Here is a 26231-nt window from a genome sequence, read left to right on the forward strand (position 1 = left end):
TCATAAAATGAATGCATTCTTTCTCTGAAAAATCTGAAAGTACATACAATGGTCAATAACAATTGCCTCTGGGGTCAGTTCTAAATGGGGAGGTTGGGCATGCAGACCAAGGGGAAGGCTTGTGTAGGGGGACTTCCTTTCTAATATTCTGAATTGCAAGAAGGATTGTGTGTAATAAGTCTATATTTCCTTTTAAATTAAAAAAAAAACCCTCAATGACAATTTTTAAAAATGTAAATAATGACCCATATTTGATGTTCAGGGTCATCATTACAGATGTGGTGGTGGGCTGGTTTTGCACAGAACTTGAGAAGATACGCACCCTTTTCCGTGCTTCAGCTTTCTGGAAGCACTCATGCTGTATGAAAGTAGCTGCAGCAGAAATCCTGGCTGGCGGCGTGTGGTCTGCATCAAGCATACTTACTGCTCGTTCCAGGGTCATCTCCACGTCTGCATTCCTAGACAAACAGTCACAGATTCAGCCAGGCTCTAAATGGCTCCCTCCTGCCTACCAATCTGATCCTCCAGAGAGCATTCAGGGAATATTGTGAAACACCTAAATTATCTGAGCCTTGACTTTTCTTCATACAAAGAAAAATCAGCACCTGAGATTGGATGGAAGTGGCAGAAGTCTTACACTCTACTCAGACAGGTCTCTGAATATGTTGTTGAAGAGATTCATAACATGTACAAAAGAAATGGCACTTTTAAGTATGTACAGTATGAAAATTATATCTGCAAAGTGACTTTAATGACCCAGTTAAAACTGTTTAGATGGAATCTAAAAGAAATTTCTTCAAAGAAATAAAAATTATTTCTATTCTGGTAATGGCACACCTATGGTAGAAACATCTCCTTTCTCAAACTGCTCAGAATCTGTTATTTCACCCCAAAATAAATTAGAAATAGAAGCATATCTAAAATGCATATAATAGTATGGAAACAGTGGAAGCCTGAAAAATGGAGTTCTGGCTGGGTATGATGGTACATGCCTGTAATCCCAGTAACTTGGGAGGCTAAGGCAGGAGGATCACAAGTTGGGGGTCAGCCTGGGCAACTTAGCAAGACCCTGTCTCAAAATAAAAAGTAAAAAAGGTTGGCAATGCAGCACAGTTGTAGAGCATCCTGGGTTGCTCTACAAAAACAAAAAAACAAAAAAACAAACAAAAAAAAACCCCAAAACGAAAACAACAACAACAACAAAAACACCCCTAAAACCAAAACCAAACCAAACTAAAACCAAAACCCAAAGCAAAACAAAACAAACACACTGGATTTTATTTTGTTAAAATAAGTCTTGCTGGTGTGACAGAATACATCAGGAAAGATAACCATTAAATGCAATGAAAGATACCTTTTTTTCTTAAAAAAATATTCATTCTGTTACCATTTGCCACTGAAATGACATTCAGTTTGTGCCTGTCCCAGTGGCTTACTTTTGTCCTTTACTAGTTGCCAATAATGATGAAGCCTAAAGTAGTTTGACACAGAGAAACTCACTGATAGAGGACACATAAAATTGCTACTTATAAAATCATAACTCCCAAAAGCCTCATAGCATTATGTTTTTTCTCCCTTTTTATTTCTGCCTGGAGGGTGACTAGCTTAGTCTATTATCAGCTTGGATGTTAGGTAATGAGGACACCAAAGAAACCTGGAGAGGGTGCTTTCCACTCTCTGCTGACAAGCAAACACCGTGAGTAAATTCTCTTTGCCATTAGGCTAACCCACTAATACCTACCTACATGCACAGAAGTGAGTGGATACAGTGTTGTGAATGGTGTATTTTTGTGGGGTGGGTATGGTGTGCTTGAGGGGGAAAGAAGTAATGGGCTTCATGACTGAAAAGTAAACCTGCTGCTCCTGACACACATGTTCAAACACAGAAGTGTTACCTCATGAGCAGAAGGGTATTAAAAGTGGAACATTTCTGGCATCTATACTGAGAATTATATAATGATGTCATATTTGAGAATGCTGTGCCTCAGGAGTTAATTTTAATTGGTAAAAAGAATGCAGGCTATTATGCAAAACTAGAAGTTAAATCATTTTTATTTAAAATAAACACACGTTTTAAAAGAAGTGGAAATACTTTGTGGACTTAAATGGCTTTTCAGAGAAATCATAACTCTAAAAGTCTCAATCTCAATGGTAACCGCAACATTTATCATCCAGGACTCCAGGTGTTTAACTAATGAAAGATCCTTCATACTGTGAGAATAGCCTTCTGTTTAATACAGCCTTTTTTTTTTTTTTTTTTTTTTTTTAAGATTCAGCTATTAATCAATCTTATAAAGCCATAAAGGATCCAAGGAAAGTTTGATTCTCCCATCTTCAACCCCCACAAATAATTCCATTACTCTAATCCTTTATATTCCTGAACATAATTCATGAAGAAGCTCCACATTCATTCCCAGTTGACCCAATGCCAGTTCACTTTGTCACTAAAAACAATTCCTAACTCAATGAAGGCTTACTCAGTAAGGTTTTTCTACAGCTACTGGTGTGTCAATTTTCTGTGTTATTATTGTCAATGAAGTCCAACTCTGTGAAAGGCACACATTCTGAGCCCAGTCTGGCTCCATTTCCTGCATCTCTCCCCTCTTTCTTACTCCTCCTTTGATCTCCTACCCCACCCTCAATCACACCAGACTTTTCATCTTTCTCTAAACAATGCAACCTTCTTCACAAGGTGCCTTCTTTGATTTTTCTAGGAAGCGCATGCTTCCATTTCATTGTTACCCATTACTCAAGACTGGAATGAGATACCATCACTTTGGTAAAATCTTTTCTGTGCCTCTACCCGCTGGAGCTGTTCCTTTCTTCTCCTGCAGCATTCCTCCACTGCATTTCTTTCTCTCTTCCTCCTTTCTTCTTTCCTTCCTTTTCTTCTTTCCTTTCTTTATTCCTTCCCATTCACTAAAGAACACTTCTTGAAGCCTGCAGCAGTGTGGCTTAGAAGATGAGGTTGGGGTGGCAGGTGGGGATCAGGAACAGCAGTTATTCTCTGGCCCCACGTCTACCAGACTGTAGATGAGTCTTTTCAACAGCTTTAGTTCAAATGTTAACGCGATATCAGAATAAAGGGGCCGGGTTGTTGTAGGTTAGAAGTAGGATACTTGTCTAGCACTGGGGTCAATCCTCAGCACCACAAAAACAAAAACAAAACAAAACAACAAAAGAAAATTGAAGATGAGGTCAGTATAAGTAAAAACATGTAAAAAGGTATGTGAAATACCACTGGCTCAAATGTGAGACGTCACAGGGGGGAAAAAAAGAGTAATTTTTTTGTGTGAGTACCATCTCCCAGTAACCAGAACTTCTGCTAATAACAAAGCCCTGTCCCAGACTGGATCTTCTGACATCAGAATATGGCTACATTTTCTGAAGGTCGAGCAAATATCAGCTAAGGAATGGACAGCTAATGCTGGGTGTGGTGGTGCACACTTGTAATCCCAGTGGCTTGGGAGGCTGAAGCAGCAGGATTGCAAGTTTGAGGCAAGCCTTAACAATTAGCAAGGCCCTTAGCAACTTAGTGAGACCCTGTATCAAAATAAAAAAGAAAATGAGTTGGGGATGTGGTTTAGTGGTAAAGTGCCCCTGAGTTTAATCCCCAGTAACAAACAAAAAGAATGGATAGCTCACTGTAAGTGTTGTTGCTTGATACTTTGTAAAATGCGAATTCTCCTACCTCCAAAAGAGTGATGAAGGTGCTGCTTTGGAAAGATAATTCTGGAGGCGATATGTGGACATGTGTTTGTAGAAACAGAGACCATTTTAAGGGCCCTGCAAGAGTCTTAGCTGGGATGATGAAGCCTTAAACTGGGTTATTAAAATGGAAATGTAAACAATGATGCGGTTGGAAGAGACCTGAAAAATCAAAGAACTAAAGCAACTAGTGATTCAGAGGATGTAGAGGAGAGTCCATGTGACCTGTTTTCTGCTCTAACTTGCTGTAGGTCACAAACTTGCTGGTGATCCTACTGGAGCTCCCTGTTCTCTCCTCGTCTCCTCAACCAACCCCAGAGCGCACTGCTCTGCTGTACTCTGAAGCCCTGCAGGCACCAGCATGTACCTCACGGCCTTGCACTTACGACATGCCCTACTTTCTTTTCCCTAGACCTTCATATAAACCACTCAATTTTTATATTTATGATGCTGAGGGAAATGCTGGGCAAACTGGAAGAACCTAACATTTGTTATGAATCCAAGAGGTTCAGAAATCATATTTTTAGAAAAATTTATCTGGAACTTTCTACTTGGTGATTGTTTTAAACCTTTCTCATTGGTCTGATTTAGAACAAGTGATGACTATCTCAGTTTTACTCAGGTCTCAGTTTTCAGCCATATTAGTAACTGATCGGCCATTCTTTTGGAATGACGAATCCATGGTTTGCTACCTTATGTCATTAGGTAGGTTTATGGTTGTATCTAGCTACTTCATAGGAATGTTCCACATGTATGAAAGAATACTCCTTTACATGTAGGAATTTGGGTAAGAATAAAAAAAAATTTTTTTTAATGGAACTGAATAGTTTGAAAGGTGAGAGAGTGCAGGCAAGGACAGCCCAGAGTGCCTCAGGGTGCAGCGTGGGGAACTGATAGGAGAGGGAGCACACCAGAAGCATAAGAAAGGCAGGCCAGACTTTGCCTCAATCATCATTTTTCTTCATAATAGGAAATATCTCTGGCTCCCTCTCATCTCCATAGAATGCAAAAATTTCCCTTCAGAAATCAGAGAAAAGGGTTAGTATCTATGGTTTGGTCTCTAGAACTTGGAGAATCTCAGGAAAACATTCCTTACTCTTTAAATTTGGGGGCAGGGGAGGGGTTCTGGGGCTTTTAACTCATGGCTTTACGCAAGATAGGCAAGTTCTACCACTGAGCCACATACCAGCTCACCCTTTTTTATTTTATTTTATTTTTGTACCAGGGATGAACCCAGGGGTGATTAACCACTGAGTCATATCCCCAGCACTTGTATATATTTTATTAGAGACAGGGTCTCACTGAGTTGCTTGGGACTCGCTAAATTGATAAGGCTCAATTTGAACTCATGATCCTCCTGCCTCAGCATCCCAAGTCACTAGGATTACAGGTGTGTACCACTGTGCCCAGCTTACCACCCTTTATTTTAAATTTCTTGACCTCTAGTGTTCCTTCTATTCTTTGAAATATCATTAAATATTATAATGAATTACCCTGAACATTAAAACAAGAATTTGAGCAACAAAAGTGCTAGATGTCAAAAAGTAAAGAGTTTGTATTTTTTCCTTCCCTTTTTAATTTCTGTATAGAACCATCATGGAATGGCCTCTGTTTTAGGGGTGCTGAGAACATAAAGATGAATGAGCCATTGGTAAGAAGCTCAAAGTCTAGAGAGATAACAGATAAGTAAATGAATAACCACAAGACTTAACTCTAATAGAGACATCCAAACAATGTTGCTATCTGGGGCACATAAGCTAGATTGGGAAGGGAATGGCCAGGAAAATGGTGATGTTGCAGTTAAATCCAGAATTATGAGCAGCCAGACAAAAACAAAGCTACATGTGAAGGGCTGAAGTGGGGGAGAAAGTGGGGGAGGGTGATGTGGGGGGAGGGGAGGAGGAAGAAGGGAGGGAGAGAGAGAGAGAGATCAAATGAGAGTGAATGCACAAATATCTTACATTAAGGAAAATAGCAGGAGGTTGCAAGTGGTTTAAGCATGGGTGTGTTTGAGGATGGTAGTGATGAAGAGTGGAGAAGAGTACAAAGAGAAGAGACTAGAGTGAGAAGCAGAGATGAAAACACCTTGGGTTTTGTATGCCATGCTAAAAAGCTTGACTACTCAGTGGAATTATGCAAAGGTGGTAAACCTGGGAAAGAAACAATCAGGTATGGGAAGATCATTTTGACAGTCCTAGACAACAGTTCTGAGCAAGACCAGTGGCAGAGAGACCTGTGCAATGGAGATGGAGAAAATGATGAAAATGTAAGACCAATTAAAGAGGTTAAAATATGGTTTGGTGATAGATGACTATGGAGAAAGATGATAAGAATGGCCTCCAAGTTTGTAGCTGAAAGAGCTCAGTAGGAAGAAATGTGTAGGAACAGAAGGCCTAGAGGAGCTAGCGAATTTAGTTTAGGATATGCTGAATTGGGGATGTCCAGGAATTTGTTAAATCTACATAAAGGTCTACAGGGTAAAAGATTGAAGACAAAACTTTTGGAATCGGGAGGACACCAGTGAGATACCAGGGCCTCCTGGGAAAAGCACCAAGACCCAGAGAGAAGGGTTACTGAAGATGACTTCTTTGGGCCTGAAAAAAAGAAGCACTTTTAGAAGATTAAGAAGGCTGCAGAAGTGTGTCATGGTGACATAAAAGACTGAATGCGTGTCTGTTTAGGATGTAGCTAAAAAGCAGTCACCGCTACATTTGTCAGGAGAATGTTCCTGAGAGGTGGTGGGGACAGAAGCCATATTGCAGAGGGTTGATGAGTCTGAGAAATGACAGGCTGGTTTAGAATGTCTGAGGGCACAGAGTTTGAGAAGTGGGATGATAGCTTTGCTATTGTTAAAATGATTTTGCTAAAAATGGTGCTTATCACAAATCCTAGGCTATAGTAGACATTTAATAAATTCTAAATTACCATTTAAAAGTCCTTATCAGTATTTTCCTCCATAAATAATTACCTGATGTATTTTTCCTTCTCTAGAAATGTGTTCATATTGATAAAGATCTGCTTCCTACCAGAAATGTTAGAAGTTTCATACAAACATTTGATTTATGAAAAGTGTTTATTGCTTCAACGCCTAATACCTTTTTCGAAAGTAATTTATCACCATAGCTTGCCTAATCAATAGGTACACTACACATTTTCATTTAAGAAATGACTACCAATAAGCAATTTTAAAATCAAACAATCAGATAATATTTTGCCTTAATGATTCTAAATCATTATTTTAGGAGTTACTGATTTCATCATTGATCCATTTACAAACATTCTTTTAGTAACTTCCTCAGTTTACCCAACTTGTACTTGAGCATTAAATTTAAATAAGGGTTAAGATCCAAACTAGTCAAACCATAACATAAATAGGAAAGGTAAAGGAATGACTTTGAAAATTCAATATTTTGATTATTTAGTTTTGCAAAACAAAACAAAACAAAACAAAACAAAAAACACCCAAAACCCTCCAAATCCATAGTACTGACATCAGAAGTAAAGATATCAAGTATTAAAGGAAAGAAAGAGACATCTAGAAATCAGACACCCTTGAATTGCCTCTCCTTAGCTCTCGGAGTCCTTTTACACTAATAATCATGCAAATAGCACTTGAGGCACACACTCAGCACCAGAAGTAAGCATTTGTGCCTTTTCTTTCCTTTATTTCCAGGACTGATTGAAAAAAATGCACATAACATTATCCATTTTTTGGTCTATGCTGGAGTTTGCTCTTGATAAGAGCAGATTTTCACATAGCCAAGGAGCAGCGATCCCTTTAGCCAGCATCTAATCTGGAACAGATGGGCTAAACGTCACATTTTTGCACAAAGCTGTCATGTGAGCAGGTAGCTTGGCCCCTGTTCCTGAGGTAAACAGGCTGATCTGTCAATTAGGCAGCTGCCCGAAAAGTCATTATTTTAATCACTTATCTCTGTAAGCCTTTCTCTCCAGCCCTAGAAGTGCCAGCTCACACTGTCAGGGCTGTGGGAACAGAATGTGCTGGCACCGACTAAGTGGTAGATTCAGAAGACTCACCCAAGCTGGGAGTCGAGGACAGTGCTTCTCTCCACGAGCACATTCCCACTTCCTGCTGCTGCCACCTGGCCCACGGTCATGTGCGTCCTTCTCCCACCAGAGTCCACAGTGACACTGGGCCCGGCTTCCCTCAGCGTGCGGGTGCTGTGGAAGGAGCTCTGGTGCCAGGAAGACCTGGCAGCTCTGTTCTGAGTGACGGGCTGCAGGGGCACCAGAGGCCTCATCTGCCCTGAATTCAGGTAGTTTTCCTTCTCCAAGAGGTTGCCCATACTGTGACTGGTCCCCGGCCTGGGGTAGGTGAGCACCGAAGGGTTGACAGGGACACTGTCAAAGACGGTGTCACTAACAGACCCATACTGGTGTTGTCTGTGGTAAGTGTCATAGTGGCGCTGTCTGCTCACAGCATGGTTGAACCCCACGATTTCCGAGCGGGCATATCTGGGTGGCATGAGGAGGGTGGAGCGCCTGCTGTCTTGGTGGCGCAGTGTGTGCCCAGGCTGGGTTCTGTGGCTGTAATGGTAATCGCTGTGAGCGTAATGAAACCTCTCAGGGCTGCTGTCTGGAGAAATCTCCAGTCTCCTCAGAGGCTGCCTCAAGGATCTTTCTTCCACTGACTTCTGGGAGCTGTACTGTGCCGTTCCTCTCCCCCAACGACCCCCGTAAGTGGCAGCGGTGCCAGCCTGCATGAGAGAAAAATAAAACTTCAATGAAGCATAAATCTGTTTTTGTCTTTGCTTAAGACTAATTACTGTGGATTATTCCTCAAAATGTCAGTTTTTCAGAATGGAGAAGTTGGCCCCTTTCTGGGTGAAGTCTTTTTTTAAAAAAAATAAGACTTGGTTGACTTGAGTCATATTTACTTGCGTTAGGATTTAATACTGTTTAAAATCCCCAGGTTCCCAGGGTGTCCCCATAAGTCAATTTTCTCAAAATTGGTATTCAGGAAATAATACTTTGGAGAGGTAAATCTCAACAGCAACAATCTAAAAGTGTTTGAAAATGTTTTCCCAGCAATTTGACAACTATCAACATTCTTTGATACCCTACCTTTAATACATCATAGGTTTGAGTGACAGGGGAACGGCCTCCGACAAAATCATTTTCAACCAGGTGAAGGTTGTAGACATACTCAGGAACACTGCTGGTTCGGTGAAGATTTCCTGCAATCAAGCAAATATTAAAATATAGAATATCAATACTTACAGGCTGTATATTACATTTTAAAATTTAAGTCATTAAGGCCAATTACAAATATAAAATTTATATTAATATTTTAAATGCTGGTTTAACACCACCCGTGAAATCGGCTAACGATCAAAGGTTATCAAAACATTCTATTTCAAAATGAAAGTCAAATTTAAAAAAAGAAAAAAAGGAGGGCTGGGGCTGTAGCCTAGGGGTAGATCGCTTGCCTAGCATGCCTGGGGCCTTCGCTTCAATCCTGGTTCCATATAAGGCAAACATTTAAAAGACAGGAAGAGGAGGAAGAGGAGATCATAGAAATCCAAAACTGGTCGTTACAATGCTGAAGAATTTGAGAATCACACATTGGTTCAGATGGTCTGTTCTTCAACATCTGGTTTCTCAAGTTAGGGGAGAATTCTGTTAGCACTGCAGGAAGTCAGAAACTTTTTATAGTAAGTAGGTGTAGGCAATAAATGTAATGGTGACTCAACACTACTAGATAAGACAGCTTGTATAAACAACAAGGTGGATCTGTGGAGTCAAAGAAAACAGGATCAACTGAAGGCCAGGCTGGGGTGAAGGTGCTTGGCAATGTGAGAGTTAGGCAGTAGAGGAAAGCAACCTCTCTCCTGAGCGACTGCTTTTGTGGAATCACCTGGCTTCCCCCTTTGTTTGGTGGTCTAAGAGCCAGCCAACTCTCCTGCAATCACTGAGTGGGAGGCAACCCTTTGTGCTCAGCTCGGGAACCCACAGGGATTCTCAATTGATGCATGTCTCATACCTCTGAAAATACTTCTCTTTGAGGGACGTGGGGGGTAGAAGACAGACAGTATTGTGTCCCTCTTCTACCGCTTTATCCTTCCCTCAGCCTTTTCTTTTTTTTGTAATCTCTTATGACTTGCTAAAAAACCCAAACTAACCAAGTAATCAAAGCTCTATAAAACCTAGATAATGTCTGGTTCTCTAAGTTTTTTAAAAAATATTTTTTTAGTTGTAGGTAGACACAATACCTGTATTTTATTTATTTATAAGGGGTACTGAAGATCGAATGAACCCAGGGCCTCACTCGTGTTAGGTAAGTGCTCTACTGCTGAGCCACAATCCTAGCCCTTGGTTTTCTAATTTTAACCATTTTTCCCCCTGTTATATAGTAGTCTTTTAGAAATCTAAGGGGATAAAAAAATACTTAACTCTTCAATGACTTCAGAGACTCATGAAAGACGCTGAGAAGAAAAAAAAAAAAAAAACCACAGGCAGTCCCTTTCCAACCCAATTGTTCCAACACATTGTTAAAAAGTTAAAATTTCAAGGACTGACAATATATTCAAAGTTATTCAGAGGGGGAGGGGGGATGAAGATTGTTGTTGCCATAGAGCTTAAAAAATCTGAATCCGTCCCAAATTTATTCCTGTGTCCTTATTTCCTGAAGCCAAACAATCTGGCCAGTAAACAATTTTCATGCCTCATGGGGTCCTGGAGGAGGCAGCTTCTGGCTTGTAACTGTCACCCTAAAGATGAGAGAGGTTGAGGTAAGCCATGCATCTCATTTATAGGGGCCTGATTTCTCCACATGGCCTGACAAAAGGTCAGGTGGCCTCTTAGTTTGTAAGCTGTATGACCTGGACCTCAAATGAGGGAAAGGAATCTCTATAACTCAGGAGAGGCCTGCCTCCTGCCTAGGCTAACTAGCCCTCACTTACCTTCCCCCACCAGGCAGTGGGCCAGGGAAAGGAGGTTAGAAGGACTATTACAGGGAACACAGAGGTTCTAACCTGAAGAGGGTGCAGGACCCACAAGGGAAAGGGAGGGTGGGTCCCGGAGATGTTCAAACTCACCCTACCTCCAAGAAAACAGCCAATTTTCTACAAGAAGCTGTGAGCAGGCAGCAAATTATTAGTAAGCCAATCCTTAAGAAACAAAATTTACTGTCTTTTATAAAAGGTAATTAAGAAGCTGGGGATGTAGCTCAGTGGTAGAGCACATGTGTAGGGCCCTGAGTTCAATCCAAACCAATACAATAATACAGTAATTAAGGATTATCCATGTTCAAAATTTTGACTGTATAACAGACTATATGAAAGGACAATTTAGAATGGAAAGATACTAATTGTCATACATGGATGGTGGCTAGAATCATTAATTGCTGTTCCACTATAATAAAATGGCAGATGATCAAAGCGTGCAATTTTAGCAATCCAAGAAAATTTCTGAAAACAGGGCCTCTCTCGCCTGTCAGTACCTGCAGTATTACCCTTACCCTACTTTCAAAAGTAGGCAGCTATTCAGGAACAGTTAATGAGGGCTACTGAAAAGATCTGTGTGTAAGACAGGGTTTCCCAGTAATGTCCAATCTGATCTTCAACTCTGGGACTCAAGTAATCCTCTAGTCTCAGCCTTCCAAAAAGCTGCTTCATGGGTGAGTTTTAAAATCAGTTTGTTCAAGCAAAATGTTTAACTCATGTTAGACATTCACATTGTTGCTGCAGTTTTTTAGGCTTTCTAAAGCAACTTATGCAAATTTCTGCCTTTCAATATTACTTTTAAGGAGCTAAAATTATTTCATGTTTCTTTACAATATGCTGTGGATGCAGAGCCAACTATTACCATCCCCATTTGTAAACAGGGAAACTTAAAGGACTTGCAAATCAGTTATTGCAAACTGGTTCAAAGTCAGGGTTCCTCTTTTCCACTCTGCTGCTTGGCTGCAAGGTGCCCATTCTGAAATTGTCCTTTGCCAAAACCCTGGGGGGATTATTATCAAAGTTTTGATATGAGAACTAAATCCAATCCTTCCCTCTTTCCTCTAGCACCTCCATCTAAACAGTTACAAATATTATGTAAACATTCATTCTTTATTTGCTGTAGTGCTTATAAGGAAGCTTCTCCTTCCATTTTCAGGTGAATAAACTGAGATCGGTTTAATGGTTCCCAAAATAACAAGGTAGTCAGTAACAGGAAAAATAATAAGATTGGATTTTTAAACTTTCCCGTGGAATACACATACAAGAAAAGATATGATTTCTGATATTCCACATTCATGTTTGTAACATAGATGGTTTCTTTGTTAAAAGGCTAATCTCAAATGACAAATAACGCAGATTAATTTGCTTAGTCACGTGTTTGAGATCAGTATGGTAGATAAAGGTGAATCAGCAAGTGTTCTAAGATTTTAAAGAAATTTTAGTGGGTAGAATTTTTTTTTTCCAAAAAGATTAATCAGGATAAAATCTAATCTCTGTAAGGGAAATCATTATTTTCTGTTCAGTTGGAGAATAAAATAAATGACTGCTGAACATATAATTCAGCCATGTCCTCCTCTAAAAATAGAAACAAGAAAGCAAACTAAAACATTTGATACCTGGAGGTGCATCCTATTTTAAATAAATGTAACATAAAAATTCAGATTTTCTTAAATACTTAAGATTAAAGTATGATTCTAATTCAAAGGATTTGTTTTCTTCAAACCAGGAGGCAAGTATTTTCTGTTAAGTCAATTCTGTAGTCCTGGTCTGGAGCTTCTGTTCTACTTTCTGTGTGTAGGACAAATGACTTGCATGCCTCAGTTTCCCATCATTTTAGGAACAAACAGGATTACTGAGAGAGGTTTCCTGAGAAAGCACACATTTAAATGCTTCTGAAAGGTGTACTATCTGGGTTTGGACATGCTACTCCAAAATATAACACCTTGGTGTGTGAGAAAAGAGCAGATCTTGCCCTCCTCTGCCCTTCCTCCTCTAAAGCAGACTGATACACACACACACACACACACACACACACATAAATCAAGCTGTCCTTCTCCCAAAGTAGGTCATAAACTCTCATTCCAGAGGGGTCCCAGAGGTCCTCTCAACAACCAGATTAAAGAAATGTTCCATAGGAAAGAATCCAAACAGACTTTGCTAAGCCCCCTACCTCAGTTTATTGCTATTAGATCATATACCACTTTGTGCAATTGTATTTCTGCACAAATTATTCATTTAAAAAAACACATTTGGCTCTGTCTTTGGGTCTTCAATTCTGAAATCTCCCATGTCACTTAATTTTAAAGTATAGATGTACACTTTTCTCTTGTTAATCTGTTCTTTTGTTATATGAGTCTCAGTCATAAAACTGATGATAGATGAGGAAAGCAATCTTTTCTCTCTTACAAAGGCAACATGCAAAAATGAGATAAAGTTTTTAGAATTTGGGTCACAAAAGTTTTTCCCACTTTTTCATGCATTAATCTGTTCTAGAAAAAGGGATAAACTAGCATGTATGCTTTAATGTACATTGTGTTGTAGTTCAGAGTTTTATTCTGCTAATTTTACCAATAGTGCTGAATTTGACTTTTTCTGCTTGTTTCTGATTGACCCAGCTAATGAGGATCATGACAACAATATTGTGAGTTTTCCAGCCATTTGTTCCACTTGCACACTGCATAATGTGCTTTCAATATTTTCTAACAAAGTTGATGATATATTAGGAAACATTTCAAATTAATAATGACTCAGGCACAGCATCTGAACTTTTTCTTCTAAGAACACCATGGACATGTTATAGAGCCCACTTAAGGGGAGAAGGAGGTAGGTACAAAGCAACTTTACCTCTGCCTTGCTAAAGGACAAGCAATTCAGGTCAAAGCAATTGTGGGAGTAAGGCTGGGGTAAAGTGGGGTTAGTTAAGAAGGTGGAAGAATTCCAGATTGCAGAGTTGTAGGACTCACAAGATAACATAATTTTCTCTTTGCATGTCTGCATGTTCATCTGAATGATATGATTCCTAAACCACGAGGGGGAAAAATATCTTTGTTTCTGGTCAAATATGCAAGAAATGCCCAAAATAATGAGATATTTTTAGGGTTAAAAAAAACTAGATTTATTTCTATAATAAATTTTGTGAGCAAGCTTTATTACATAGTTGGTTAAATTTATTACATTTGTGAAATCAAATGGACAAGCTTCTATTATGGTTCCATTACCTGAACCTAATAATATTTTAAAAAATGAACTATGACTTTTCTATGGTAATTAGGTAATTGAGAACTGCTAAAGAGACAAAACCTTTATATGCCCTACTTCTATTATAGAGAGGAGAGTAGCATTCACATTCAAAAGAGCATCTTTTCTTTCAACCTTCGAACACTTACAGTGGTTAAAAAGTGATTTGGGTCACACTGAGCCCTATAGGCAGAATTTCTGTAGGTGAGAGTACAGAAGAGGTTCAGATGAAAACAGATATGATTAAATGTATGCACAGAAATCAGCTGTTGTTCATTACTGGTAGTGACTGATTTTTTTTCTTTTATGGTGCTAGAGATCAAACCCAGGACACTGAGCATACTAGGCAAGCCATTTACCACTGACTTATACCCCCAGTACACTAGTATTGACTTAAATGCTACATTTAATTGTGATAACAATCACAGCCAGTTGTCTTCACAGTGTGAATCACAATGGTCCTCTTGGTGGAAGAAAAGCATGAAAGTCTAAAAGCTACCATCTTATATTTGGCCTAACTAAGCATCATCTGGGTAGCAAAGGATCTCATTCTCCAAATATCTCAGAAAAATTTAATTTCTTTTATTAAACTTGGGGCATATTATTACAGGTGAGAGACAGAGCATCTTGAAACTTATTAGGAGGAATTTATACAGCTAGTCATATTTAAATGGCTCCTTAAAGTCATCTACTACCAAATGTAGGAGTTTAGGCCTGGGGTGTAGCAGAGCAGTAAACGTAGCATGCTTGAGGCCCTGGGTTCAATACCTAGCATCCCCCTACCTAAAAATAGTAGGAGGAGTTTAAAAGAAAACAGGAAGTATGTTAACACTTATCAAGAACCACGCGTCAGTACTCCTGAGTTGGTGCTTGGATTTTTCTATTGGTATGTATTGACATGTATACCATCGAATTGATTTCCCTGTACTTATATATTTAAAAACAATACTTTTCTTCTGTCTTTAATCTTCAAGAAATTTCTCAACTAACCCCACTTCTACCATATATTTGTAGAAATCGCAATTCTAGAACTTGTATATAATCTAGCTCAGGCTGGAAAATTAGCAGGATTTGTCATAAAACTATGGTGGAAAACTGATTTCAAGCAGATCAAAATCAAATAATCTTTCATATTACTGAAAATTTAACAGAAGTTTGTGCAGTGCTGTTCTTTGTGACCAGTTAATGCAGCTCATGTAATAAGCCACAAGAAACAACTCAAGAGTTATCAGTGTGTGCTGCAAAGTACTGGCTTTGAGTTCTTATTAAGCTGAATGTGCCAGGCACAGACCAATTCTCCCAGGAGAATGGGCTTCATCAACTGTGCCAATGTGTGATGAGTCAGTGGCTGCTACCACTCACACAATATACCAGCCATCAGAAGCCCTTAGTTTTCAGAAGCCTCCTAAGTGGTTTGAGAACCATTCTCTGATGTACCAGTTTATGGAATTTTGGGGGCAATCATCAAATTACTGCTCTAGATAAACACAAATGTACATATTAGAAGGTCTTTTTGTATTACAGATGTCTGTCATATTTTGGTTGATGTATTTGGATATGTGATTATACAGAATTTGTGATTATAAAGTAGTAACTTAAGAGACTGGGGACATAACTCAGTGATACAGAACTTGCCTAGTGCTCTCTGCAAGGCCCTGGGTTCAATCCCCAGCACTAAAATCAATCAATCAATCTAGTAACTTAGCATGCTTGTAAAGTATCAAATAGATACAACCTATACGTGTCTAAATCTATTAATTCCTATAACTTGTTTACTTCTTTTGTCATTCCTGCCGATTCATTTGCTGAGACCCTACAATGATTACTTATAAGATTTTAGAACTACGATGACAACCATCATATTATACTCACCATGGTTGAACTCATGATCAAAAAGATGAATTTATAGAATTCACCCATTATTATTTTTTTTTAATTTAAAATACATACTACAGGGCTGAGGCTGGGGCTCAGTGTTAAAGCGCTCGTTTAGCACATGTGAGGCCCTAGTTTCGATCCTCAGCACCACATAAAAATAAAATAAACTACACTATAACTAAAAAATATATATTAAAAAAATACATATTACACAGGCACAGAGACTCGTGCCTGAGGTGCCAACTACTTGGGAGGCTGAGGAAGGAGGATCACTTGAGTATCGATCTCAAAAAAACAAAAAACCTCATTACAAGTTTTCTTTGTAAGGAATTTCAAGTCATTATATTCCCATAGCTCTCACTTGCCTGGGCGAACCTCTTCTTTTCCTACTGATTTATAACCGCTGGTCCTTCTTTAAATCCATGTAATGTGCCAAATATATTTTCACAAAACCTTTGTATTTTTCAAGTTTCTCCCATGCTGAAACACCTTCTGTGACTCACAATTATAATTTTTAACTGACATTTGAAATCCAAATTTGAGAGGGGTGGGGTAAGGCTGCCTATAGGGAGTCACAGCTGAACTGAGTTTTGAGGGTCATGTAAGAGTTAACCAGACAGACAGGACAAGGGGTTGGGGAAGGGTAGGCAAGACCAAGATAACTGCATGTGTGTGTTTGGTGAGGAGTGGAGTCATGGTGATAGGGATGAAGTTTGAGAAGTTGCAGGCATCGCATTGTGAAGAGCTTGGAATGCCATGTTGAACACGGATTTTACTCCTATAGATAACAGCAAGAAACCAAAGACATTTAAATCAGGAAATGATACAATGAGATTTTATAAAGTTCACTCTAGTAGCTATGTGGAGAATCAAGTGAGGTCAGATTAAAGCAGGAGGTGGTTAAATCAAGTAGATTTTTACCTCCTCAGTATAAAAAATCCTATCTTGTAGTACCACTTCCAGAACAGTTGTACAGCGGCACTTGACAAGTTAATTGTGGATAAGTCATACCGCTTGTACATTCAAAATATCCTAAGTTCACTTATTTTGCATGTACTCTTTGGGGCTGACATCTATTCTGTAGATCACCACAGTAGAGCCCAAATGTGAGGATGGTAGTGCTTTTGTCTTGGGGTGAAGAGAAAGTGATCAAGTATTTTCTACTGCTCCTCCATCCTTCGAGAATATGTAGAGGAAGAAAAGTGGCTTCTTGCAAAATGTTGGCAGACTCCTTCTTCCTGAGTTATTAGAAAAGCTTAGGATGGCTGGGCACGTTGGCACACGCCGGTATTTCCAGAGGTTCAGCAGGCTGAGGAAGGATGATCGCAAATTCAAAGCCAACCTCAGCAATTTAGCAAGGCCTTAAGCAACTTAGTGAGACCCTGTCTCAAAAACTAAAAAAGACTAGGACTGTGGCTCAGTGGTTAAGCACCCCTGGGTTCAATCCCCAGTACAAAAAAAAAAAAAGAAGGAAAAGCTTATGATGTTTATTTTAGCAAAGTTGATCCTATATTTGGATAATATACATTTAGTATATTTACTATCATTCTTTTGTCTGTATGACTTGTGTACTATGGCCAGTAATATTTTAGTGATCTACACCAAATTCTTATTATCCGTCAAGAAAGGTGCTAGGATATTTTCTAGCATGTGTAAAGCCCTGGATTTAATCGCCAGCACTCCCCGCCACCAAAAAGTAATCAAGATTCAAGAACTGATATGATCCTCCACATTCCTACCCCATGGCCACTGTTAGTGAGATTTATGATTCAGAAATAGTCTACTAACCTTTTAGTGTGTGATTTTTTTTTTCCCTGAAAATTCTGGAAATAACGTAATTGCAGAACTTTAATTATTATTAAAAAATCCTATCTTGTAGTACCACTTCCAGAACAGTTGTGCAGCGAACTATATTGGTAGGATTAAGCTTATTATTTCAAGAATATAAATGTGTATATTTTAAATGGTAATGGTGGGTTGTTTTCAAATGTTTTAAGATTCTTTTTTTTTTCCAAATATGCATTTTTATCTAGGTCTACATATTGAGCTCTCAAGCTGGTCTGTAGGTGGCTTAAGAGCGTTGTATTGTTTTTATATTCAAAATTCAATCAACATTAATGGCATTATATAAAAGATAAACAATAGGTTTTTAACATTTTGAGTCTAAGAGAACCTTATATTCTATTTATTATTCTTAATCTAGTAAATCAGGGGAGTGAAGTGGTTCATTCTAACATAAAGATTAAAGTTTTCTTCTAATTTATGGTCTATTTCCACATGTACCATTACCTTTAACTGTTACTTTACAATATGTGTACATATACAAAATAGCTGGAATCCAACATTCATCTCAGAATTGTATAATTCTTACCTGCCCTCCCTGCCCCCTAGTACTGGGGATGGAGCCCAGGGGTGCTCTACCACTGAGCTACATTTCCAGCCTGCTCTCCCCAGGCTTTTTTTTTTTTTTTTTTTTTTTAATTTTGAGACAGGGTCTCACTAAATTTTCCAGACTGAACTTGTGAACCTCCTGCTTCACTCTCTCACATAGCTGGCATTATGGATGTGTGCCACCACACCCAGCTTAATTTTAAGTTCTTGAATATCATTGAGATGGAACCAAATGATCTTATAGGCTACGACAATCAAGTATAATTTATAAACTCCAGAGGTTTCAGCAATATATTTGTTATTGCATTTTCTAACTATCATAGCAAGGTTGCCAATAATCTTTGTTCTCTCAGAGAAGAAAACAAATCAAAACTTTTAATAGTTTCAATTGCTAATTGCTCAGATCAGAAATTTGGTTTTGGTGTTAAATAAATGTAAGGACATATAGCCTTATGTTAATGCATGAGAAAAAAATTTAAAGCTGATATCATAAATGACAGTTTAGGAGAATGAGCCAATGTACACAATGAATGCCTAGAATATCTAATTCAAGCGAGTGGCCCTCTGTTCCCATGATGGTGGAATCACTAGCATAGGGCATAGATGCCATTAGTGGCATGTTTTAAAGGTGTAAGTGAACAGTACTCTTCTTAATTTCCTGCATCTTATCCATGGCACACCGAACAATGTATTTTTATATTCAGTTTTGTTTCTCTGGATCTTTGTGGTTTATTAGTTTCATTGATTCTGAAGCATCCTTACTAGACCCTCATTCAACCATAAAATTTAACCCATAAAAGATACGTTCTCATCATTTCTAGTAGCATGAAGCTTATTTTATTTTTAGCACGATTTTATTCACATTCTACTTCACTGTAATATGTACATTGAGAATTTTTAAAAAATAAAACAACAAAAAAGCCACTTTTTTTTTTCCCTTTTAACTTACTGCACCCAATCTTCTAGACATGGAACAGTGCCCATGGGATATATTAGGCAGATGTGGAGGTACATTAAATCTAGAGGTGCTACCGACATAGCACTCTCAGAGCAGTAAGGCATGGCCCTGTCACCCCACCATATCTTGTTTTCCTTTCCTGATCCCTTCTAGGTTCTGAATGATTAGTCATCTCACTCCCAGAATTGCTTCATTCCTTGAATTCCTTTTTGGCAAAGAATTCATATAGAATTTGAACAATGTGTAACTTTTTGTTTGTTTGTTTCCAGCAGCACCTATTAACTACTGTTTTTTTTTTTTTTTTGGTTACCCTGAACAAATTTCCATTCCTTTCTCCAGAATTCACTCTGATCATAGATAGTCAAAGCAGCGTCACCAGGAAATCATGTAAGTAAATAATATGCTTTCAGTTTTTATGGTGGAGTCCCAAAGAAGTTATAAATTTCATTAGGATATTGTCCATTGTATGCTATAAGCATTACATATAATAATTTAAAACACGACTATATTTCTACTGAGGCACCCAAGATTAGGGAAAGAACTATATAATAAGTAGGTGTAATAAACAGGATATGGACAGTTTTAATTTTCCCCTTTGCTAAAACTTGCAATTTTTAAACATTTTTATTGTGACTTTTTATAAAAGAATTTTAAAAATTCACTCCAATACACATGCATTTTACAACAAGGCTATGCACCTCAGAACCTTCCCTACACCCAAGAGGGTCAACTTAAAAATGTTCAGCACAGTTTAAAACACCAAAAATAGTTGAGTACTTTACAGTGAAAACCACCCAGTATACTGAGGCATTAGAAAGAAGTGAAAGGTTAAAGACCCTTGCAAGATATTTACCAACCAATCAGCTTTGTTTTCAGCACATTATTTGCTGCCTCAACCTCACAGGTATGTCAACAATTCAGAAGTCTCCAGGGCTGAGGAGTTGCATTTAACACCAGGTTTTTTCTTCCCAGAATTTCTCCTGTTGATACAGGATTCTTTCCAGGCCAGCACTATTTCAACAATTGCCTGTCTGTTTCAACTTGAGATAGGACAGTAATACGGAAATAATAACAACAATACTCACAAGCCATCATGAGTCCCCAAGACCTTTTCAAAGAACTTTAATTAAACAACATATGAACTACCCTTGGTAATTGTTCCATGGCATGCTAATGTTAAATTCCTTTGAAGCTAATTTCCTTTTTGAGTCTCAGAAAGCTGAGGCTTTAAAGTAAGAAGGTGTTGTTTGCTGCCTTATCTCTTTGGCTGAGTTACACTTCTGTGGAGGCTGTGGAGTGTATTTCAGCTTGCTGGGAAGCTGCTGTTGTAATCAAAATATTTCAAACGCTTTATTCCTTAGTTGGAAGAGCCGCTCAAGTAGTTGCCCCAAGCATTTGAGCAGAAGCACCAAGATAGCACCCTTTGTTCTACCAGATCAACTCTGTGAACTATGAAATGTTCATGTTGTTTCCTCCTAGAATGTTCTTTCTCCAACCACATCCCTGTGTCGAATCCTACTACATTTTTGAGATTTAAAATCCTAACTCCTCCTTGAAGCTTTTCAAGATTCCCTTCAGCTGGGAGTAACATACTTCTAGACTCCATAAGGTCTTAGCCGTTCTTTTGGTTCCCTACTTTTCATTTGTTAATACATTTTTCTAGTGGGAGACTCCCTACTTTCAGCTTTAAACTTCATTCTTTAAAGAAGGCAGAGTATGTACGTTTAATTCAGCACTTGCAGGGTCCCCTATATAAACATACTCATTTGATGGTTGCTGAGCTCACCAATGGCTGGTCTACCATGTGGTAAAGAACATAGGTCATTTGAGAGGTTGAGACTAAACTTCCAAAAAAATGTTGATGGACATATACTTCACATGTGAAAAGGATCTTCTTATCTATCACATCTGTTTTAAAGGTATAATGAAATGCAAACACATGAAATTCTAAAACCCGGCCAAACAAATAGTAGATTCTCCATAAATCTCCCTTTCCTTCAGTTCAAGGCTCCATCTGTTTAATAGTTGATATCTGCCTGCTCTTCCTGACTGGTCACTTTCATAGGATAAGAGAGAATATGTAATATGCATCGTATGTGTCCCCCAAGTAGAGGAAGCCGATTTAGCTGTAGTTTAGCACTGGACCTGTGAATGTTCAGACTGCAGGGAGCGTCCTGAATGATTCTGCTGGTCAGACTGGCTTCATTCATTCTGGAGTCTTTAGCTAGACTCCTCCCGCCCTTAATGTATCTGTTCTGTATTGTCTAAACCTTCTCACCCTCTCAGAACTTCCTCAATTTTATTTAGAGGAAAATGGGAAGGGACCACAGAAAGGCGGGTCTAGTAAATCCCTCTTTGCATTAATAATAAGAAAACTTTATGACATAACTGATGAGTGGTTTAGAAACTTAGGTTTAGGAATTCAAATACCAGTTCAACCACTTATTATCTATGGGGATATGAGTACTATTTAACTGCTTAGAATTTCCTTATCTATAAATGGGAATTAAAATACCTAGCTCACAATTAAAATATATTACAATGAATGCAAAACACACAGTTCCAGTCTTGGGATATAGTAGGCACTAAGTTACATAGCTTACAATCATTAAACATCTGCTTACTTTTTAAAGTATGTAAATATAAACTACCTGTCTCTTTAAGATTCGTTTATTGCAAGTTGAAAACAGTACAGCCTCCAGACTCTGCTGCTGTTTTATATGTATGGACTGGTGTTTTAAACTTTTTTTAACCCCCTAATGGGTTCTGCATTTGCCATTGCCTAAGTTATTTCCTGCAGAGACAGTTGAACATTGTAGGAACAAATTGATATCCCAACTTCATCGTCCACTCTCTGTAATAAGCCAACAACAACAACAATACAGTTAAACAACTAAAACAAGTGTTATCGTGCCATTCTGATCATCCTACTTTAGCAGGTGAGAAAAGGATACACCATATTCTCTAATTTTCACAACTGGTTTGCCATTTTTCCCTTCCAATTATCCTGTCTACTAATTGTGTGAGTGTGTGTGTGTGTGTGTGTGTGTGAGTGAGAGAGGGAGAGGGAGAGAGAAAGAGAGAGAGAGGGGGGGGAGAGAGAGAGAGAGAGAGAGAGAGAGAGAGAGAGCGAGCGCGCCCCTTTCACCTCAGGGTTTAATTTTTTGGAGAAACCAGCCTTGACACCCACATGTACTTTGGTGGTGGTGGTGGTGGGTGGGGACACACAGCCCGCGCTCCAGAGCCGGCTAGCTAGGCGGGCGGGGTTGTTGCCAGCAGGGCCAAAGTCCCCTACCTCCTCCTCCACCGCAGGGTGGTGTGGTTATAGCCCAAAGCCTCCTACCCAATTTGTTCACTTCCTAGATCAACCAGTCGCCATGTACATTGGGTGGAGCGCCCCGAAGTACCTGGGCGAGGCAGCACTTTCCCAATTTACAGGTTGTAAGAGCGGCAGTGCCTTCAGGTTTTCTTTTTAAAGTTACTTATGTAGTTCTGGGACTCTAGAGCTAAGGGCGCTTTCTCCCAGAAAAATATTTGTGCACACCAAAATTCTGCATAGAATTTCAAAGTGTATATGGATCCTCTGAGTTTCCAGATTAAGTGCCCTCTAACAGAGGGGTGAAATCCAGAGGAATAAGCAAAAAAAGGGCTGAAATATTCGGCTGAATTCTTTAACATAGATATATGCATTTTAATATGCATAGATACATTTATGGCAAAACTGAATAAGAGGTGATGGGGAAAACAGCATTTTCCCCAAGAAAGCTGGTCAGAGTGGAGGTGCAGCGGGTCATACAAAGGGACGACGAGCAACAGGTAGGCAAAACACCACAGGGTTTCGCACCCCCAGAAAGCAGCGAGTCGGGCGACTAGGTTGAGGAAGATGAAGGAGAGTGGGTGAGGGACAGGGTGGGGGCAGATAGGGCGGCGGGGCTCTACTCACCGTTGACCGCAAAGCTCCGGCCCTTCCGGGCCAGGGTCTGCTGCACCTGCTCCTGGATCCGCAGGCTCTTGGCCGCCTGGCCACTGCGGCCGCTGCTGCCCGCCAGCTTCAGCTTGGCCTCCGAGGGCAGAGCCAGGCTGGAGCTGTCCAGTTGTCCCAGGATCTGCTGGCCCAGGACGGTTCTGATGTAGCCGCACTCAGCAGGGGAGCCGGGGGCTGCCATGGCGCTGGAGTAGGCGACCCAGCCGCTGGCTTGCCGCGGGACCTGCGGTGGAAGCCGCAGCGGAGCTGGGGGCGCGGGCGCAAGCCCCGCCTCACCGCCGGGCTCCGCCCCCGGACCCGCCCCCCCGCGCCGGTGAGAGGCCCGGTGGTGGGGAGCTGGGCCTCTGGGGCCGCGCGCTCGTCCTGCCCTGGGGAAGGGGGCGCGGCTCTGGACGGGCACGCGCACTCAGGCCCGGGAGCGGGGGCGGGGCCGGGCCGGGGCGCGCGCGCGCGGACACCTGGCGCGCCTGACCCGCCCGCGGGGAGATCGGGAGATGCGCGCGGGCGCGGTCTGTGCGGGGTCGCGCACATTGTCGAAGTCACCTCGGTACTGCCTGCCAGCGCTGCACAGGCTCTGCTGCCTGGCTCGGACTCCGCCCAGCCCTCGGGAAAGATATGATTTCCGTTTGATTGCGGGAGGGGCCGCCCTCCAGACAGGTGCGCCCTGGAGAATCACTTCTGTTCTTGAACTGAGTTTTGCTTCTGGGATTCCCGAGCGAGCAGTCGATCTTGTTAGTCAGGCTCTGACGGACTGTTGGAAATATTTCGTGTTTTACCTGGATCTGAGAGTGAGAAAGGGGTAATAGGTGAAGCGGAAAGGGCAATATAAAGAAAATGTGCCAAGAAGATGACGTGTGGGAAATAAAAGACTTTTTAAGAGTTCTCCCTTAGTACAACTTCAGGACTGTGTACTTTGCACAGATGCAGTCCCAGAAACATATGTTCTTCCTCATTGAGAGCTTCTGTTTCCCTTGCAGATACACAAATTGTACCCAGTACACTCTTGCTCACCCACTTCTCTCTTATGAACACACCCACAGAGAGAGAAACTCCAATAAGAAGCATTAGGGAAGAGCTAACTTTTAATAGGTAGTACTTTTTGATAGTCCAGTTAATGTTGATTAAGTTGTCTTTATGACAGGCTTTTTGTAGGGGGACGGATGGAAGGGGCCTCCGCCTTTCACTTGCATCTTCTACAAGTTGTATTTATCATGCTATTAATTATGTTTCACACACAGTTGACTCCTAAGAACTTGAGAGCTAACCTCAACAGGAAGGGTCTTTGACTTTGAAATTTACAGCCTAAGCCACTCGTCCTGATTTTCCTCTTTGGACATGAAAAGCAGAAAGAAAAACATCTATCCTTGGTATTAAGTAAGATAATCTTCCCTTTGATTGCTTGGATTTGCATGTTCACTTTCCCTCAAATCTCTCAATTTCTGTAAAACCCCACTTAAGGGGCTGGGGTTGTGGCTCAGTGGTGGAGCACTTGCCTAACATATGTGGGGCCCTGGGTTCAATCCTCAGCACCACATAAAAATAAATAAACAAACAAACAAACAAATAAATAAAATAAAGGTATTGTGTCCATCTACAACTAACAAAATATAAAAAACAACAAAAACCCCGATTAATTCAGGCTTGGAGTAACTGGAGAACACAGCTTCCCTCCTCTCCGTTTTCCTATCCATACCTTTCTACACTTGCAGGAGTATATGGCTTTGCATTTTACATGAACATGGGAGGAGGGGAGCAGAGGAAATCAAGGGACTAATCGCTTGAACTGAGTGGTAGCAGTTTTATCACCCCTTCCTAACAGGCCACATGGCCAAAGGTCCTGTGGAATATAATGCTTAAGTGGGAGACTTGTGGATGGTTATCTTGGAGTAATTTCTCCTATCCCAGCAGGACCAGTCTTTAAGTAAATTACACCTTGTGTAAAGCTCAATTATGCAACTAGATGTAAACATCCAACTCTTATACTGAGATTTAATTGAAAACAGAGGGATGAACTGAAGGTCGAGTGGTAATAGAGACTTCAAACAACAAGCTCCATTTTGGGTCCTTTCTTTGTCTTTTCCCTCTTTCCCTTCTCATGGCTTCTTCTGGCAGTCCCACATCTGCTGCTTTGAAAGATGTTTTCAATACCTGTGCCTGCAGGGTCATCTGAGGCATGTCTTTTGGTTTTTGCCTGTGTTTTGTGACCTATGAAGGTCAGCTCCGCCTCCATATAGATCCCACATCAGAGGAATAAAGACAAATTTTTCTTATTTATTTTAGTGAGCCTCATTTCACTTTTTAATTTTTTTAAAAGTTGTAGATGAACACAATACCTTTGTTTTATTTATTTATTTTTATGTGGTACTGAGGATTGAACCCAGTGCCTCACATGTGCGAGATAAAATGCCCTACAATTGAGCTACAACCCCAGACCCTCATTTCACTTTTTTCCTTTCAGTTTTTTCAAAGTATGACATAATTGATTATCCTGTTAGGGAGATTCCAATAACTGAGCACATATGAATCTTGTTAGTAGATAGTTGTGTGATTTGATGGAAGAAAGGTGATAAAAACAGCTTGTGGGGTGGTGATGTAGTTCAGTGGGAGAGTGTTGCCTAGCATGCACAAGGCCCTGGGTTTAAGCCCGGGTCCTGAAAAACCAAAACAAAAGAAAACACCAACAAATGAAAAAACAGCTTTTGAGGCTAAGGCTGGAGGATCACAAGTTTGCAAACATCCTGAGCAACTTAGTGAGACCCTGTCTCAAAATAAAATTAAAAGGGCCAGTGATTAACTTCAGTGGTAGAGAACTTGCACATGTGAGGCCCTGGTGTGTGAGGCTCTGGGTTCAATCAGTACTGCAAAAAATAAAACAAAACAAAAACTTGTGAGTAAAAAAAGATCTAGGTTCAAATGTTAGCTTGTCTTTTGTAAGTAGCATGGCCATAAACAAGTTTCTTTATATTTTTACATCTCAATTTTCTTATCGGTGAAATGGGAACAATAAAAATATCTTCATGTAGTGCTGTTGGGAGGATTGAACAATAGGTAGGGTATAAGGAATGTTCTGCCTTACTCAGAGATCCGCTTCTAGACTCCCTCACTTCCT

General features: G+C 40.1%; 1 protein-coding gene across 2 annotated transcripts in view; it reads right to left on the reverse strand.

The window, feature by feature from the left end:
• Pkp2 (plakophilin 2) overlaps nt 1–23368 on the reverse strand; it is a 71474-nt gene extending 48106 nt beyond the window's left edge. Inside the window, exons 1-4 of one of the 2 annotated variants that reach the window (XM_046435958.2) lie at nt 23081–23368; nt 8794–8906; nt 7747–8426; nt 323–458 (exon numbers count right to left, since the gene is read on the reverse strand). In XM_046435958.2, the coding sequence (XP_046291914.1) occupies nt 323–458; nt 7747–8426; nt 8794–8906; nt 23081–23303 (1152 nt within the window). In that variant the 5' untranslated portion in view covers nt 23304–23368. Of the gene's footprint in view, nt 1–322; nt 459–7746; nt 8427–8793; nt 8907–9158; nt 9360–23080 lie in introns of those variants that run through there. The other variant, XM_046435959.2, reaches the window with a different exon arrangement.
• Between the last annotated feature and the right edge of the window lie 2863 nt (nt 23369–26231).

This window comes from Marmota monax, unplaced genomic scaffold, assembly GCF_021218885.2.
Source record: "Marmota monax isolate L192 unplaced genomic scaffold, Marmota_monax_Labrador192_F-V1.1 WCK01_AAM20220418_F8-fsc00012, whole genome shotgun sequence".
Lineage (NCBI taxonomy): Eukaryota > Metazoa > Chordata > Mammalia > Rodentia > Sciuridae > Marmota > Marmota monax.